This window comes from Notechis scutatus, chromosome 2 (genome assembly GCF_049901735.1).
Source record: "Notechis scutatus isolate UNSWTSFEM ecotype Mainland chromosome 2, rNotScu1.2, whole genome shotgun sequence".
Classification (NCBI taxonomy): Eukaryota; Metazoa; Chordata; class Lepidosauria; order Squamata; family Elapidae; genus Notechis; species Notechis scutatus.
Genome location: NC_142010.1, coordinates 141,070,716 through 141,086,875, shown reverse-complemented (window position 1 = coordinate 141,086,875; position 16,160 = coordinate 141,070,716). Strand labels below are relative to the sequence as shown.

At 37.6% G+C, this 16,160-nt stretch overlaps 1 protein-coding gene and 1 long non-coding RNA gene across 8 annotated transcripts in view; one reads left to right on the top strand and one right to left on the bottom strand.

Annotated features, from left to right (window-relative positions):
- Positions 1-15,557, top strand: part of CBX5 (chromobox 5) — a 44,413-nt gene extending 28,856 nt beyond the window's left edge. For all 7 annotated transcript variants that reach the window (XM_087956410.1, XM_087956411.1, XM_026677267.2 and 4 more), the window contains 3 exons: positions 1,525-1,708; positions 8,064-8,161; positions 11,779-15,557. In XM_087956410.1, coding sequence (XP_087812536.1) covers positions 1,525-1,708; positions 8,064-8,161; positions 11,779-11,929 — 433 coding nt within the window. In that variant the 3' untranslated portion in view covers positions 11,930-15,557. The remainder of the gene's footprint in view (positions 1-1,524; positions 1,709-8,063; positions 8,162-11,778) is intronic.
- Positions 7,556-8,152, bottom strand: LOC148132282 (uncharacterized). Its single transcript, XR_015747801.1, has 2 exons — positions 8,050-8,152; positions 7,556-7,708 (listed from the first exon to the last, which is right to left on the bottom strand). It is a non-coding gene; the product is annotated as an uncharacterized LOC148132282 (long non-coding RNA).
- Positions 15,558-16,160: the final 603 nt, after the last annotated feature.

The window sequence follows — 16,160 nt, the reverse complement described above, 5'->3', positions numbered from 1 at the left end:
TCTGTCATCATCAGGCTTCTGTGTTGTGTTCGTCTGTGAGTCAGACTTTCACAGCCGTTTCGGTTTTAAATTTGGTGCTAGCCTACGCTGTGCCAGAATGGTTTTTTCTTCATCTTTATATATGTTCTTTTAAAATTTTTATAAAAAACACACAGACACATATACACACACAGTTTAAAAAACATAAAAATAACACAAACTAATAAAAAGAAAAAGCAGAAAAAAGGACAAAAGTGCAAAAAGAAAGAAGAAAATGAAATAGAAGTTTTCAATTTTCTTTGTAGCAAATATAAGTACAATGGCAAAATTATGTCTTACTCTGTAATTACAAAAGAAAGCTCACACGTTGCTATTATCCAGTTGTTTTTCTAATCATCAAAACCACAAACCATAAGTACATTTTTTCTATTTTATGCAAAAATTCTGTAAAGGGTTTCCAATCAGCCATAAATAAAGATATTGTTTTTTTCTCTAAGCAAAGAAGTTAATGTGTCCATCTCTGGATAAATCATGTTCACCAGCCATTTCTCTATTGTGGGTATTATAGAACTTTCCATTTATGAGCATATAATAGTCTCGCTATAATTATCACATATAAAAAAAGTTCCATAGCTTTTTTCTAGTTGTTTATCTATTAGTCCCCAAAGAGAGAGGTCTGGTTTCAATTGTGTGTTAACTTTTACAATATTCTGAATTAATGTAAAGGTAGTCTTTGACTTACAACTGTTTGCTTAATAACCATTCAAAGTTACAACAGCATTGCAAAAAGTGGCTTACAACCAGTTCTCACACTTACAATTGTTGTAGTATCCCAATAGTCATGACCAAAATTCAGGTGCTTGTCAACCAACATGTATTTAGCATGGTTGCAGTGCCTGAGGTCATGTGATCAGCATCTGCAACTTTCCCAACTGGCTTCTAACAAGCAAAGTCAAATGGGAGAAGCTGGATTCACTTAATGACCATATGATTGACTTAACTACAGTAATCTGCTTAACAACCATGTAAAAATGGTCGTAAAATCTGATGTAAGTCATTTTGCTTAGCAATGAAAATTCTGGTCCAATTGTGATGTTAACTTGAGGACTTAATAACCTGTATTATTAGTATCCAATATTTTCGAGCTTTTTTACATGTCCATTATGCATGATATGTTTTTTCATGTAATTCACATTTCCAACAAAGATTTGAAGTATATGTATACACTCAAGACAATTTATCTGGTGACAAATATCAATGATACATCATTTTATAAAAATTCTCTTTAAGATTGGAACATAATGTAAAATGTAATGTATAAGCTTGAGTTTTTGGTAAGCTTGAAAAATAATTACATTATTTTGGTAAAGGTCATGAATTCCTGGAAAAAATGGAACTGTTCTTTCATACATTTATTATGGATTATGACTTCTCTCACTTCTCAGTTGATGTTTGTGATCACTGAGTGGGAATGTCTTCATTTTTTCTTCTGTTTGTTACTCTCCTTTCCCCCCACTTGTTGCCCATCTCTTGTTGTTGTGTCAGGGAGCATAATACCTGGGAACCTGAAAAGAACCTTGATTGCCCTGAACTGATTGCTGAGTTTATGAAAAAATACAAAAAAATGAAGGAAGGTGAAAACAAGCCTCGGGAGAAATCAGAGGGCACCAAGCGAAAGTCTAGCCTTGCCAACAACACTGAAGAGATCAAAGCCAAAAAGAAGAGAGAGGTGAGTATCCTGCTGAAGATCTTTCCTCTTTTTATGACAATTTCTGTTTGGCATACTTATGTAGACAGTTCTTCCTGCGTTTTAAAATTGGACAAAAAACTTCAATTTGGATTTTCAAATAATATCAGGAGTGAAAAACATCTTTTCAAAATAAAGTCCCTACTTCATGCTAATTTTTACATACCTCTTGTGGAAAACTATCTTGTATAACAGGATGAACTAATTGCCACCACTATATTCTAAAGTAATTGTATTCTAAATGCTGTATTTTAAACTGATTGCCACCACTATTTTCTTTACCATTGTAAAGAAAAGAAACACTAAAGTAATTACAACTTTAAAATATAATAAAGATTAACAATCAAACGGGGCACTATGGTAGAGTAGATTAAGCGCTGAAGAAATGCAATTTATCATTTGAAAGGCTGGCTGAAGCAAGATTCTTAATTGTGACAATAAACAAAGAATGCACGAGGCTGAAGACTTCTCTGCCTAGATAGATTCTTCCTTTTTATTATCTTTAGTTTGCTTCAACTTCTTGGAACTTGAATGAATGATTTATTGGCCAAGTGTGATTAGACACACAAGGAATTTGTTTTGGTGCATATGCTCTCAGTGTACATAAAAAGAAAAGATATATTCATCAAGAATCACAAGGTACAACATTTAATGATAGTCATAGGGTACAAAATAACTTGTCTCTAGAAGAGCTTTGAAAGTCTAGTTTAAGAATCTCTTGGGGAAAAATGTGCAGCCAAATGGTACTGAAGCCTTTGCTTCTGAAATTAAAGGATGTTCAGAGCAGATGCGATTCATGAGGAAACCAGGGAAAAAATCTCTCTGGGGGTTCTGGTGCACATTGAATTCAGTGTACTGAATATTTGTCCGTTGCTTTGTCTTGGGAAGTGTGCCTTCCCTGTCATGGTACTTGAGGTTTGGAATAGATCCTTCTGGAAGTTTGGTCTGCCTGATCCTGCAATATTCTTTAAATATATGGCTTTTTCCCACAAGCTATGGGACAGGTTGATGATGTGCCCATGTGATGCTTACTGATTTTGGTTGTGATGTTTCCACTTATTACATAATGTTTTCTCATGTTGTTTTTAAGCATTGTACTGGTTTTAATTGTAAAATATGCTGCATGGAATCTGCTTTCAGTTTATTTGGTCTAAAAAATAGTAGTTATAACCTAAATATACATTATGTTTATAAATTCATTCATTCATTCAAGTTATATGGTATTAAAACACATCTTTACTGGGTGCTGTGAACTTGTGAAAACTGTATAAACGAGGATCTTGTGACTGGCATTTTATGTCTTGCCATTCCCCTCTGGAAGAGAAAAATCATCTATAACTCCATGTGTTTATTTTTTTTTTTAAGAGTCTTATCTGAAAAAAATGTCCTGCCCTTTACATCTGTGCCTATATAAAATTATGACTGTCATTAGAAATTCAAATCTGCACTCTACTGTTAGCCCTTAATGAAATCATGGGGGGTAATAAGGTCACACATTTCATATCCAGCAGATTATTATTAGTGTATTTGGATTACAGTTTTATAAAACCATTATGATTTTTCCTTAAAATGTGGAAAGTAAATCTGTCAGTTGTGAAATGAATTATTTGTTTCCTGCCAGAGCTACTTCAGTTCTCTTAACATTTTAGGTTGCCATGGTTCCCTGTTCAACATGGTGCCTCTGTTTTTTCAGAGCAAGTCAATTAGAACTATGCATAGCAGGGATTCATAGAGGCCTAATTTCCTGTTAAGTACAGGAATCCAAAATAAAACAAGTGCCTTTTTAGCTTCTGCTTCAGCACATCCAGTGAATGGGAGTCCATAACATCACTGGATAGTTGCTTCCATTATCACTTTTCCAGTTAGAATGTTTTTCTTAACATTTAACTGAACATTCCATTTAGTGGACTTTCATTAAAATTTAGTGTCCTAAGAAGACTCTTGCATGATATCACAGAGTCATGTAGGTGAGATGGGCGGTGTAAAAATTTGATAAAATAAATATCTTTCCATGTTTTTGAAGAACGCTTTCATTATTCTCCCTCAGTCTTCTCAAGGCTAAACATTCCTGACTTCTTCATGGCATTTAATCATTGTTATTAAACAGACTTGGGGATCTTAACAATAGTTAATATCCTAAATATACATCCAACCCATAAATTAGCTTTCTGAGGAGGCTGTACAACAGCAGAGAGCTACTGGAAATCATAGGTTGACAATAAAGTTATTGCTGATCAGATGTCTTTCTGAGCATTGTGTTCTTTGTACACTTTCTTACTATGGCCAATATATGCACTATTTGATATATGGTATTTCTGTAAAAAAAAAAGTGCATAGATAGTTGAGCTCATTTTGCTCTGATAATGTCTGACATTTTTGCTCCCTTTCTGATAAGTTAAATTTTTAATTAATGTTATTTTTATGTAAGCATCTTCTCTGAATATCTTCTCTATCTAAACCTATCTAAAATGGACTTGTATAGCATTGTTTTAGGACAAGATACACTTTTATCTGGATGAATAGGAAGCTATATTCAATATTCAGATCCATCCCTGAAAAACAAATCTTTTAAGTTATTGTCTTGTGTTAGTTTGATCCAGCCATTTAATGTATATTACAAGATGTCAATTTAGGGTTCTGAGAAATTCTCTAGTGGTAGAGGAGTGATCAATTCGGATTGTGCACATGTGGTATTACTAAATATTGGGTATGCATATAATGTGTGGCTTGTAGATTGTACCTTAGCTTCCTGTATTCTCTAGGGCAGGGTCCCGAGTTTGACGGACGGTCAGGAACAAGCTTGCCACAGTTTTCGCCGCATCTTTTTGGTAAAAAAATTTTCGGTCAATGCCTACTCCCTCGGTGAAAGCCTGGTTGGCATACAGTTAGCAGTGTCTGATACTATTTGTAGCTCAAGACACTTCTCATTCACCAGTGTTTCCTTTCAGATCTGTTTCCTACAGCAGAAGCCTATCTTAATTTTAGTACAGCAACATTGAAGTTTCATTAGGTGGTACTTTTCTGAAAAGCTTTGGTATCCCAACATTCTTAGCACTCAACAAAAACACTGAATTTTAAATTATTGTTGATGGTGGTAATGGTCTTTACTAGGTCTTTTTTCTTACACATGACTGGAAGTTGCATCCTTTTGAGAACCCAAGAGGGCTACTCTTTTATCTGGATGAATAGGGAGCTATATTTCCCAAAGAAAAATTAAATGCGATTCAGGATCCATCACATGAAAAACAAATCTTTTAAGTTATTGTCTTGTGTTAGTTTGATCCAGCCATTTAATGTATATTACAAGATGTCAATTTAGGGTTCTGAGAAATTCTCTAGTGGTAGAGGAGTGATCAATTTGGATTGTGCACATGTGGTAGTTTACTAAATATTGGGTATGCATATAATGTGTGGCTTGTAGATTGTACCTTAGCTTCCTGTATTCTCTAGGGACGAGAATACAATGAAGCTTGTTAAAGGTAGGTCTCTTTTATAAAAGAGCTTTGGTATCTCAAGATTCTTGCAGCACTCAAATAAAAATATTTGGAGTTTTAAATTATTGTTGACCTGGTAGGTAATGGCGGCTTCTACTAACTTCCGTGTTTCTCTCCCCGGTCCTTGAAAAATGTATCCTGTTTGAGAACTGGCCCTGTAAAAAATTGGGGCCTCTGTCTTCTAGCATATATTTTTTTTATTTATTTATATGCCAGGCGGGTTTGGGGCATGTCATTTAAAGCACAGGAGGAGAATGTAGGCAAAGTTGTGAAATCTTTAACTTACTAAATTTACTTTCAGTAATGGAATTTGGCTTGGGAACATTTACCAGAGGGAATATCAGCATTCCCTTCTGCACTGGTGTTTTAAATTAAAAGTTGTATGATCTGTTTTTGGGACATCCAAAAATAGTATTGATAAACTGTACATATATACAGATATAAAACCCAAACAAATCATCAAACTATCTTTAAAACCTTTGTTGGAAGAAATATCCATCCGGTCCAGTTCCAAGCCGGGAGAAAGGCATTGGAGATAAAATGGAGGCTGGAGGCTGATTGGAAAGAGGGTCCAATAATTGATGAAGCAGAACCACCAAGCATGTGTGATTCTGGACAGGTGACTACATGGAGTTGAGAATTTTATACCTTCTCTTGGGCTTTGCACTTGAGCTTCCTGTTCCTGTGCAAGAACATGTATTATATTGGCTGTTGTCAGACTCCAATGGGCTATATAGGAGTTGTTTGGAGGTCATAGCTGGCTCTATAGGCAAAGTACAAATCCTAGGTGTTTGAGCTAAGTTTGGTTGAAGTTTTTAAAGGTGATGTTGGGCAATTCCTATTGTTTTTAAAAGGGGTGTTGGGCAATTCCTATAGTGGCTCAGGGCTAATCCTACCTTTGTTGTATCTTGGGTGTGGGTATTTACTAAGAATAGAGCTATCTCTCTCTTTTATCTCTTAAGTGCTGATATCTGCTGTGGTCTATTAAAGAAGGTGGGGGCTGATTTCTAAGAGCATGTTTCTTAATTTCTCATCCAGGGAAACATAATATTCTGCCTTTTTAATATTTCTCAAAATATTTCATTCTTCCAGGAGAGGGGTGGGTGCTAACTTTCTACACCTTCAAATGTGATCAGAGAGAAAAGGAAGTTGTGTGTGTTGTGAGTAAAATAGGCAGGCTCTAAATTTGCTAAACATGTTTACAAGCTTGCTTAGACAAAACTCTGTCTGCAATCACAGATAAGTGGCCTACAATCTCACAGTGCAGGACCAAATCTTAATGATAGTTACAAATCCTGCTGAAAATACAGAATTTTATAAAGTAATATACTTTAGTCAGCCTATTATCCAGGTACTGCTCTGGCTAATTTATATATAACAAGACCTTTGGTTTGAAAAACTTTTTCTACCAAGTTGCTGAGTGATGTAGTAGCAATCTTTTTAAGGCTACACTAATTTTAATAGTTGCTGGTACTTTAAGGAATTAGATATTTATTGAATGGGGAGGCTATAGCCTTCCAGGTAAAATGGTGAACTACAACTCCCAATAACCCCAACTGTCTTGGCTAGTAATAAGGCATTATGGGAGTTGTATATCTTGGAGATATTGGAGGATTGTAGGTACCCATTTCTGCTGAATCTAGATAATTTTTTTTAAAAAAAATATGCATCAAGTTCTCCATTTTTCCTACCCATGTCTTGGGAGGCTAAGACCAATTCATATCTTAAAAATTTCCCACCCTAAATGAACTTGTCTTTTTTTTTTAGGTTAAAAAAAAATCCTGTCCATAATATTAAACATTAGTGAACAATTAAAAGGCGAGAGTGCTTCTTAAGTACTTTTTGAAGGCTTTCTTTTGCAGTAGATTGCACAATTTGTAAATTCCTTCCTTCCTTTGGGTTGTACCAATCATTAGATGAGTTGGTTCGATCTTGTTTTCCACTTAACTATCACAGGTTATTGTAATGCATTTCTTTTCTTTTCCTTCTTTCTCACTTTGCAACTGGCTTCAAAAGTACTTCAAAAAAAAAAAAAAAGCCAGGCAGTCTGCCTCTGACATGCTTGGTCTGCATAGCTGCATCTGCTAGACAGTATGTGCGAGCAACAAATGTGTGGATCTCTAGCAGAATAGCGTGCGGTGGTGGTGGTGGTGGTGGTGCTGCTGCTGCTGCAAAGCAGGGAGAACGCTTCTCGCTCCAGGCTTGCGGTGACTGAAAGCTGTTACCAGCCTTCAGATGGTATGTGCAGAGGGAGCTGATTGACCCTTGTCTGGGGGCCCCCCTCCGGAGACTTAAAGCTCTCGGTTGCAACAACAACCAACCAAAAATTTCCCCCCTTCTGCATGAATGGGACACACCCATCGACGGCACCACCGGCACAAAGACCTCAAGGACTGTGTGAGCCCGTAGAGGTGGTGCGCTCTGGAGCGGGGGAGGCGTAGCAGGGATGGGGAGCTTTGGAAATCGCGAATGGCTGCTGCTGCAGCAGCTGCTGCAAAGGCAAGATGACTTAATTCCCTCAATCTGCCCCCATCGCTTTCTTAGTTCATTTTCATGGCGACTTCGGGTCTCTCCCCCCCCACCTTTTAGGCTTCTTTCCTTCACCTCGGCAGTCTCTCCCTCTCCCAACATGTAGTGAGGGAGAGAGCAAAGATTAATAATACAGGCAGGAAAGATATTAAGGCCTCCTCGGCTGCTAATTACAATCACGCCACGTATGGCATCTGTTTATCACCTGCTTCTGAGTGGCCCTGGAAGCCTCTGCTTCATGGTTGAGGAGACTAACAAATGGCTAAGGAATAGGAATATTTTAACTCTTTTTCTTCTCACTTTCTCTCCATCAGAGCACCGATATTGCCAGGGGCTTTGAAAGAGGATTGGAGCCAGAAAAAATCATCGGAGCCACAGACTCCTGCGGAGATTTAATGTTCCTAATGAAATGGTGAGTGTGCTTTTTTTTATTTATTTAAAAAAAAACAACATCTTGTGGTCCGATAACTGCATTTTTTTTCTCCTTTGTGAAATACCCCCAGTAAATAAACCACTCTTGGGTGAGGCGCCATGGTTTAATGGCAGTTCCTTGGCTGGGCTTTGTTCTCCCTGGGTTGGATGTTAGCTTCTGCTTTACAGATGCAAGTCCACCCTGAGCTTACAGTTGCATGGGTTTTGCTTAAAGGAAGGCAAATTTATTGCCTCCCTCCCTTGTCACCCCCAAAGTAGAGAGAGCACAGGAAATCCTTCTGGAAAGGTTTGACTTGCCTCTTGTTTTTGTTCCTGAGCTTATCTCTGCGGGAAGCCTCTCTGCAGACAGGCAGGGCAGCAGAGAGAGAGAGAGAGAGAGTTGGCTAGGCTGCATATGCAGCAGCTGCCCCTCCCCCAGCAGAAGCTGAGACAAAGAGCAGAGCCTGGCTTATCAGCCAGCCAGAGGTTATAGCATAGCTGCCTTTAAGAAAATAGCCTTTTGCAGCTGCCGCCACCCCCACACCTCTTCCTCCCCCCCCCCCCTACCATCAGAATTCCATCTTAGGAGAGCAGGTCTTCCCCCACATCAAGGCACTGGAAGAAATAAGCCCTTGTCCTCCTTTCCTGTCTGTAAAGCTGGTTAGGCTGAGATGGATGGGGCTGCTGCTCCTTTGCAAGATAGAGTGGGGGGCGGGGGATCCAGCTGCAGGCCACTCTTTAGGAAAGGAGAGGGGGGAGGGAAGGAAAGAAGGAAGAGCAAAGACTAAAGGGCTTGGTAGTTTTCCACCATCATGTTTCTTTGTTATGTGCTGGGGGCGGTGGGTCTCCGAAATTTATCTTGTAATGGTTGCAATTCCTAATTTGGGCACTCCTTTAGCATCACCTGAATTGCAATTGTAACTTAGTAGTGGTTGTATACTTTGAGCCCCTGATTTTCAAATCCCAGACTATTGATCAAAATAAGATCTAAAATATTTACTGTTTGAATGTCCGTAGATGTCTAGGGTTATCACTGTCAGCTGACCTGAATTCTGAAGGACAGGAAATACATTCAGTAAAGCTAATAGCAGAGTAATATTTTAGACAGTATCCTGAATAAATTTATCAAAAATAATTTTATTGCTGCACTTACTGTATATAAGAATTACAGTAAATACCATTAAAAAGTGTGTACATTCTAGTGAGTTAGATTGCTTTTACTGTTTTATAAAAGAACTGAATTAAAAGACTTAGGTTTAGATTCAAACCTCGGGCTTGTAGGCCAAGACCAGATTATTCCTTACAGTGCACTTGTACTCAGACCAGTAAATTAGCTAGTTCAAAAGAGCCTAATATCCTAAACAGTGGAATTAATCAGGATATTCTTAGAACAGATTGCAAAGTTCAACTACACTAATTGTAATTAACTCTGCTGTGCATTAGATTTTTTTTTTTAATCTTACCTTTGAAATTGATGGGCTCTATGTTCATTAACACATATTAGCTATGTTGGCTCTTTAACTCAGTTACTGAATTAAGATTGCAGTCCTATTACATTTGCTCTAAAGAAAGTTAAATGAAAATCAGATTTTCTAATGATAATTTTATCAGATAGTAATTGTTTGCAAATTTAATGAGCAGTAACTTTTATAGCTATAAGAAAAGCTATATTTCAGCTCTGTTGGGATATGAAATATTGTATTTACTGCTTTTTAAAGCAAAATTAAGGCAACAAATTTAAAACCTTGGCTTAAACATTTATTTACCAATTGTCATTGAACATTATCAATCTTAGTTACTGATGATTGTTAAAGCTTTTGCATTACAGACTATTAAGTACTAATGTTGGGGAACATATTTAAAAGAAAAGTCATTCTCTAATGTCTTTTATGAGAATTGCTGACATAGTTATAGGGCATCCTGCCCTGATAGAGGAGAGTCCTGTCTTAGAATGTGTTTGTCATTTGTGTCCCTTTAGTTAAATGGGTGAAGATTAATTCTGATGAAATTTTTAGTAGAGTGCCATTAATTAATTTAAGTTTACTGCTTTAATCAGTACTACTGTTCCTGGAATGGCAGTTAAAGCAGGTAGGGCAGGGGTGGAACAAAGCTAATAAACCAACTGATCCTTTTTTTCTATTAGAATTCTTCATCCAGGTGTCATCCAGATGTTCCCTGCAATAGCATATTGGCAGGGGATTGTGGAAGTTGTAGTTGAGGGCAGATGGAAGGGACCATTCTAGATTATGAATTTATTCCATGCCATTAACTTATGTAGTAACTTTCTGAAACATAAAATTGGTATAAGTTTCCTCAAAGTTCTTAAATAGATCAGAAACAAACCATAGAAAATGTCCTTCAAAAGATATTGTTGTAGTTTTCTTTTTTATGTGCTATTGGGTACCACCATGGACTAATATTTATTCTTGTTTAAGTTTAACCTTATATTTTACTTTTCTGTTTGCTTAATGTTTTTGCAATTTTTCATTTGTCTGTAGTACCTTTTCTTTCCTGTTAAGAGTTCAAAATAGAAAATAAGTCTTTAAAATATCTGTAGATAGTAAGAAAATACCATTTGCTTAAAGGCCCAATGATATATCAAGAAAATGAAATTTGGGGGTTTTGGGTTTTTTTGGGGGGGAGGGGGGGGTGCTGCATTGTAAACATTTGTAGTACTTTTCCACCTTGACTATCTTTATGGGGATCTCTTGTGAAAATGGGCAAAACTGAATAAAAGATTTAGAAAATGGGTGCCTCTTTAAGATAATACCTCTGGGAATTGGGCATGCCTCAAAAAGAGGCTTGCTGTCTTCAACTCATAACTATTTGCACTAAAAATATGCTAATAAAACTTTCAGTTTAATTAATGGGAAAATGTTACTGAACATATTTTTTAAAAATAGATTTTGACAGATTGATTTTATTTTGGCATCATACTTGAAAATGCAAAGCTTCTGTAAATAAAGAGGAGATATCTCCCTATGTTTCTCTTTCCTTTCAAAACACGTTTCCTTTTGTAATTCAGTCATTTTGACGATGGAGAGAATTGTGTAAAAAATACATCTGTCCTCTTTATCAATTATAGCAATGGGATGGTCTTTTTGAATGTTAATAGCAGTTACAACACCAGTAAGCTTTCTGCAGCATTAGGCTCATCAGTTTCAAAGGATTGGATCCACTGGACCAACAGTGTCCTCTAAGTTAGAAACTAGCACTCCGGAGTAGCTGGGACAAAAGAAACTGCTCGCAGTCTCCATCCATAAATGAATTGTCCAGAAGGAACAGTTGCTGGTTAAAGCAGTAGCATATTCACATTGAAACATAAAATATTATATGATATGCAGTAAATGTAACTAAAATTCATAAATCAATGAGTATCAAAAACCTTGCAATACCTGCCTCCCTTCATAATCCCAAGTTAATTGGCAGTTCAGACACCCGCTTCCTGGTGGTGCTACTGGTGGTTTTCTAGTGATGCTGTTTTGTTATTCTTTTCCATTATAAAATAGGTACCTAAAGCCTTGTTTATTTTTATTGTACCACCTGTTGGATGGAATGTTTTTGCTTAGTCAGTTAGTGACCAGTGCTCCTTTTGTTGCTTTCTGTTTCTCTCTTTAGGAAAGACACAGATGAGGCTGATCTGGTTCTAGCAAAAGAAGCCAATGTGAAGTGCCCTCAAATTGTGATAGCATTTTATGAAGAGAGACTGACCTGGCATGCATACCCAGAAGATGCTGAAAACAAAGAACGGGAAGCAGTGAAAAGCTAAAGTGGCTGGGGGTTCTCTGTCCATCCATAATTGTACATATCCGCCCTCCCTTTCCCTCTGCCCAAATGCATCCATGGAAATGTGCTTATTACTGTGCTCGACAGGAGAAATGTTGATATTGGTTGGTTTAGTCATAACATAAATGGTGTGAGTCACGTTTGGATTCCCTCCAGGAGATTGACATGCAGTGTGGTGTTCTATCACCTCATCATTACCGTAATAACAATAATGGTTCTTGTTTTTAAAGCTCCCTCAGAGCCTCCAGGCCTTAACTTCCTGCCTGGCTGTTTATTTCTGCATCATCATGTTCTATGTAGAGAATTGTTAAGCATCGTTGTTTCTGATTGAAAAATGGCAAGAGCTCCCTGAATTCAGGACAGACTCAACTGATCTAGCACAAGCTTTGGAGTCTTAGACCACCCAAATAACAAGCAAGCTAGATATTGGGGAAGGGAGGGAGAGGGCTTTTTCTAGTTTCTTTCAAAATTGCTAATGTGTTGCTTGAATTGCATTCAAAGATGCTAGATAGCCATTTTCACCCATATTTTCTAATTTCAGGTCAGACCAGGTACCTTTTGGAGAACAAATAGAAATTAGTTGGCAAGGATAGCATCCCTCTTTTGAACCTGTCCTTTCTCGTCTTATTCCTTTCATTCCTTATCTCCCGTATTACTGGTGCTATTTGCATGACATGTTTAGTTAGATTATAAGGGTATCTAATTAATCATGTACACTCCAAAAAATTGAGTTAATTGACCTATAACCTATCCTGGCAATGTCTTCCCCCCCTCCCTCCCTTGTGCAGACTACTTACTAGAGAATTAACAGCCTCTTTTTAACAACTGTGATCAAAATGTGCTCCTAGAGAAGCCCTATAAAAATACTCTTCCTGTGGGCATTCCATTTCTATAGTCCTTTTGATTTTTCATTCACTGCACTCCAGGTGTCTATCTGAAACGTGAGCGTACTGTTGGGATGTGTAATTCCATGAATCTGCACTGACACCAACTTTAATTGCATTGTAGCAACTCTATTTTAAATGTACTTCCTCGGGGAGTGGAGGGTACAGCACGAAGTAAGAAAGTGATGCTTCCAGTGAGGACTAAATATAGTGTCACTGAATGACCGTCTCTGTCATTCGGGGTCATGTGCCCTGAGTGCGCCTTTGTAAATCAATTGGCTTAAAGAGAACTGGGTCATTCATGTTGCACAAATGGGGCCTTTGTGTTATGTAGGTGAGTAGATCAGCCAAACATAGTGTCATACTTGGAATCTTTTTTCTGGGCTCTCAGTTATTTCTTTAGAGACTTCCCCACCATATCTGTGCTCTTTCATCCTGGTATGTCAATCTGTTATTTTCAGAATAAGTATGTACTTCCAAGTATACTTTTCAGAGAAAACTACCAACTGGGCATAGTAATCTGTGGCTGCATGACTAGAACAGCTTGGAAAATTCAAAAATCCTAGACTGGCATTTTTATTCTGAACAATTGACAGTTAAAATACATAGTGAAATAGATCTCACAGATAAAAATACATTAGCAATTTAGCCAAAAATACCATGTTACAGAATAAGGACATTATGGACTACAAATCCAATTATCCTTCATCACTGGTTATGCTGGATGGGAATTGCAGCTCCAGAACAGCTGGAGGGTCACACATTAACATTGTTGACCATTAACAAATGCTATTTCATCAGTGGCTTTCCATCCTGTTCTTCAGCTTCAGGACAGGGCAACAAAAAGCAAAGATTCTTGGCAGAGCCCTTTCTCCTGACCAAGTCCATGCATATTTTATTTCGTATGTAATGCCTGAATTGTGTAGCATGGTAGGGATTTCATTGTTACGTTCCACCACTGCAGACTCACTTGACTGCATCAGCTTTTAAAAGTGCCAGTTTCCTACTACAGTATCTGAATTTCTGGATACCTCACAATAGAAGCATCCTCCATACTAGTAAGATTTGATAGGAGCTTGGATCATTACTGAAATGGTGCAGGCTACTTTAAAATGGACACTGGTCCTTAACATTAATTCAGAATCTGAATTCATGCTCTTTGGTCTCTGCTGCCTTAGCAGTACTCATACTGTTCTATTATTTTTTATATATATAATGAGGAGAGATGTTCCTAATCATGCTTGGTCAGAAAATCCCACCACTACTTACTTCATTTCTGCATTGTTGAATTTCTTTCCTTTTGTTTAGCAAGCAGATGAAGTAGGTTGCCATCCTTCCATTTATGTATTCTGTACCTTGCTAATCTGTCAGGAATTGCAACTGGGCATGGTGTGATGTAGCATGACGTGAATTACATCTGTGACACAACTAATGATTCATATGATTAAGCCCCATATCTTGCTAAATGCCCAGCATCAGAAAATTGGTGGCATTTTTGTTTTGACGGATTTCCTTGTGTTCAATTGATAGGTGTACTTCTGTCAACCACATCAAGAGAAAACATTTATGAAACATGTATTCTAATTTGTTTGGATCATGACATCATTCCATGTATGTAGTTTAAGAATCTATTTTGCAACCAGTCCATCTTTCAGTGGTTTTGAGGCAGGTTTGCCTTTAAAATATGCAGCCTCCATAGCTTTGTTCAGCATATTCTGTTGGAACTGAATAGATTTTTACTGTTTGATTCCTGAATGGGGATGGGTAACCCCTTTAAGAATTTACTTTGAAGGGGATTTTGTTGAAAGAAATGCCCTGCTGCTAAATTAATAGAAATATGTTTCTTTTCTAGAATCCTTATTTGGTCAGTCATTTTCAACAATATTAAACGAGATATGTGAAAGTTCAGACTGTAGATTGGACATTAGCTTTGTATTTCTGATTCCACTTGAAAGCTGTCATGTATAGACAGAAGCATAGCTGCCTGCATTTGGCTCATGGCCAGCTATTGCTCTTGAATCCCACTGAACTTAATTTTTGACTATTAGTTCTTCAGTGAGGGGATGTTTTCATTCATTCCTGTGCTGGAAGAGGACAGCAGTTGCAAAACAGGATTTGGGAAGCTATATGGATTTCAGTTTGTTTGCATGTGATTTGTACCACTTACACACTGAATAAATGCTTACTTGAGGGTTGTTTTTTTAAGTCAAGAAGAGCCTCAGGTTCTGATTTTTGCATGGGAACTCTCAAACGAGAAGAATATCTCCTTCATCCATTATGCTTCACAGAACACTATTTATCCTGCCCCCACTCCCCTTGGAATTCTCTAATTTCTATCTGATAGCTGGAGAGATCAAATGATTATGTATTGTATGGCTACTATCAAGGATAAAAGACAATTTACTAACAGGCATCTCCCTGAAGCAACACAAAAGGCCCCTGGGTGTTCCAGATCTTCTTGAAAGGAAGACTATTCTGATTTCTAACTCCTTCAAGAATAGAACAGAGAAAAACAAATACAGTATCCAAGTTTGTGCAGCTTTCTACCTCACTACCTAAAAATTGCTAATTCCAGCAGAAAGCAGTTCTGGAGGTTTTCCTTATTGCACAAACATGTACTTGTGTGACACATTCATTGAATAGAACCCACCCCCTAACAAGGACAAGGCCATGACAAAAAAATAAATTGAATAATTAATGACCAAAAATAATGGCCTATAAAACAAAGTACCCATTTGTAAAATTAAATGATTTCTGTGTAATACAAGTCCACCCTGCAAACAAAAGCATGCATGCATTCATAAGAGGCCATTTTCTTCCAGCAAACCACAAAAACAACGGCAATGGAATAAAGGGGAATTACACTGAAAAGAAGAACAATGGTAAACCAAAGTGGATGGAGATGGAAGAATGAGGAAATAGATGAGTATCTGGAAGGAGTTGAGAGGAGAGGAACACCACCATCTCCTCTGTGTTAGAATGAGGACTGCTGAAAAATACATGTGAAGTTCAGGGATAAAGGTGGCATTTTTAGAACCCTATCCCTAAGAAATATGTTGGCAATTTAAGCTCCCTTCTACACGTCTCTTCTGTGAGAATTAAAAAAAAAACTGCTACCAATACCTTATTTTCCCTTGATATCCAGTTTTTTAGGCCTATTAGCGCAGATGGGAAGCTGACTCCTTGAGCTTATGGGGGTGGGGGTGGGGAATGGTGTCCTCAGCGATCTGGTAGGAGGGGGCTTAGTAGGCCAGGAAAAAAAATGCCAAACATCTGAAGAGTCAATGCTGAGGGCAAGAGTGACATACAGATAGTCTACTTATGACATGC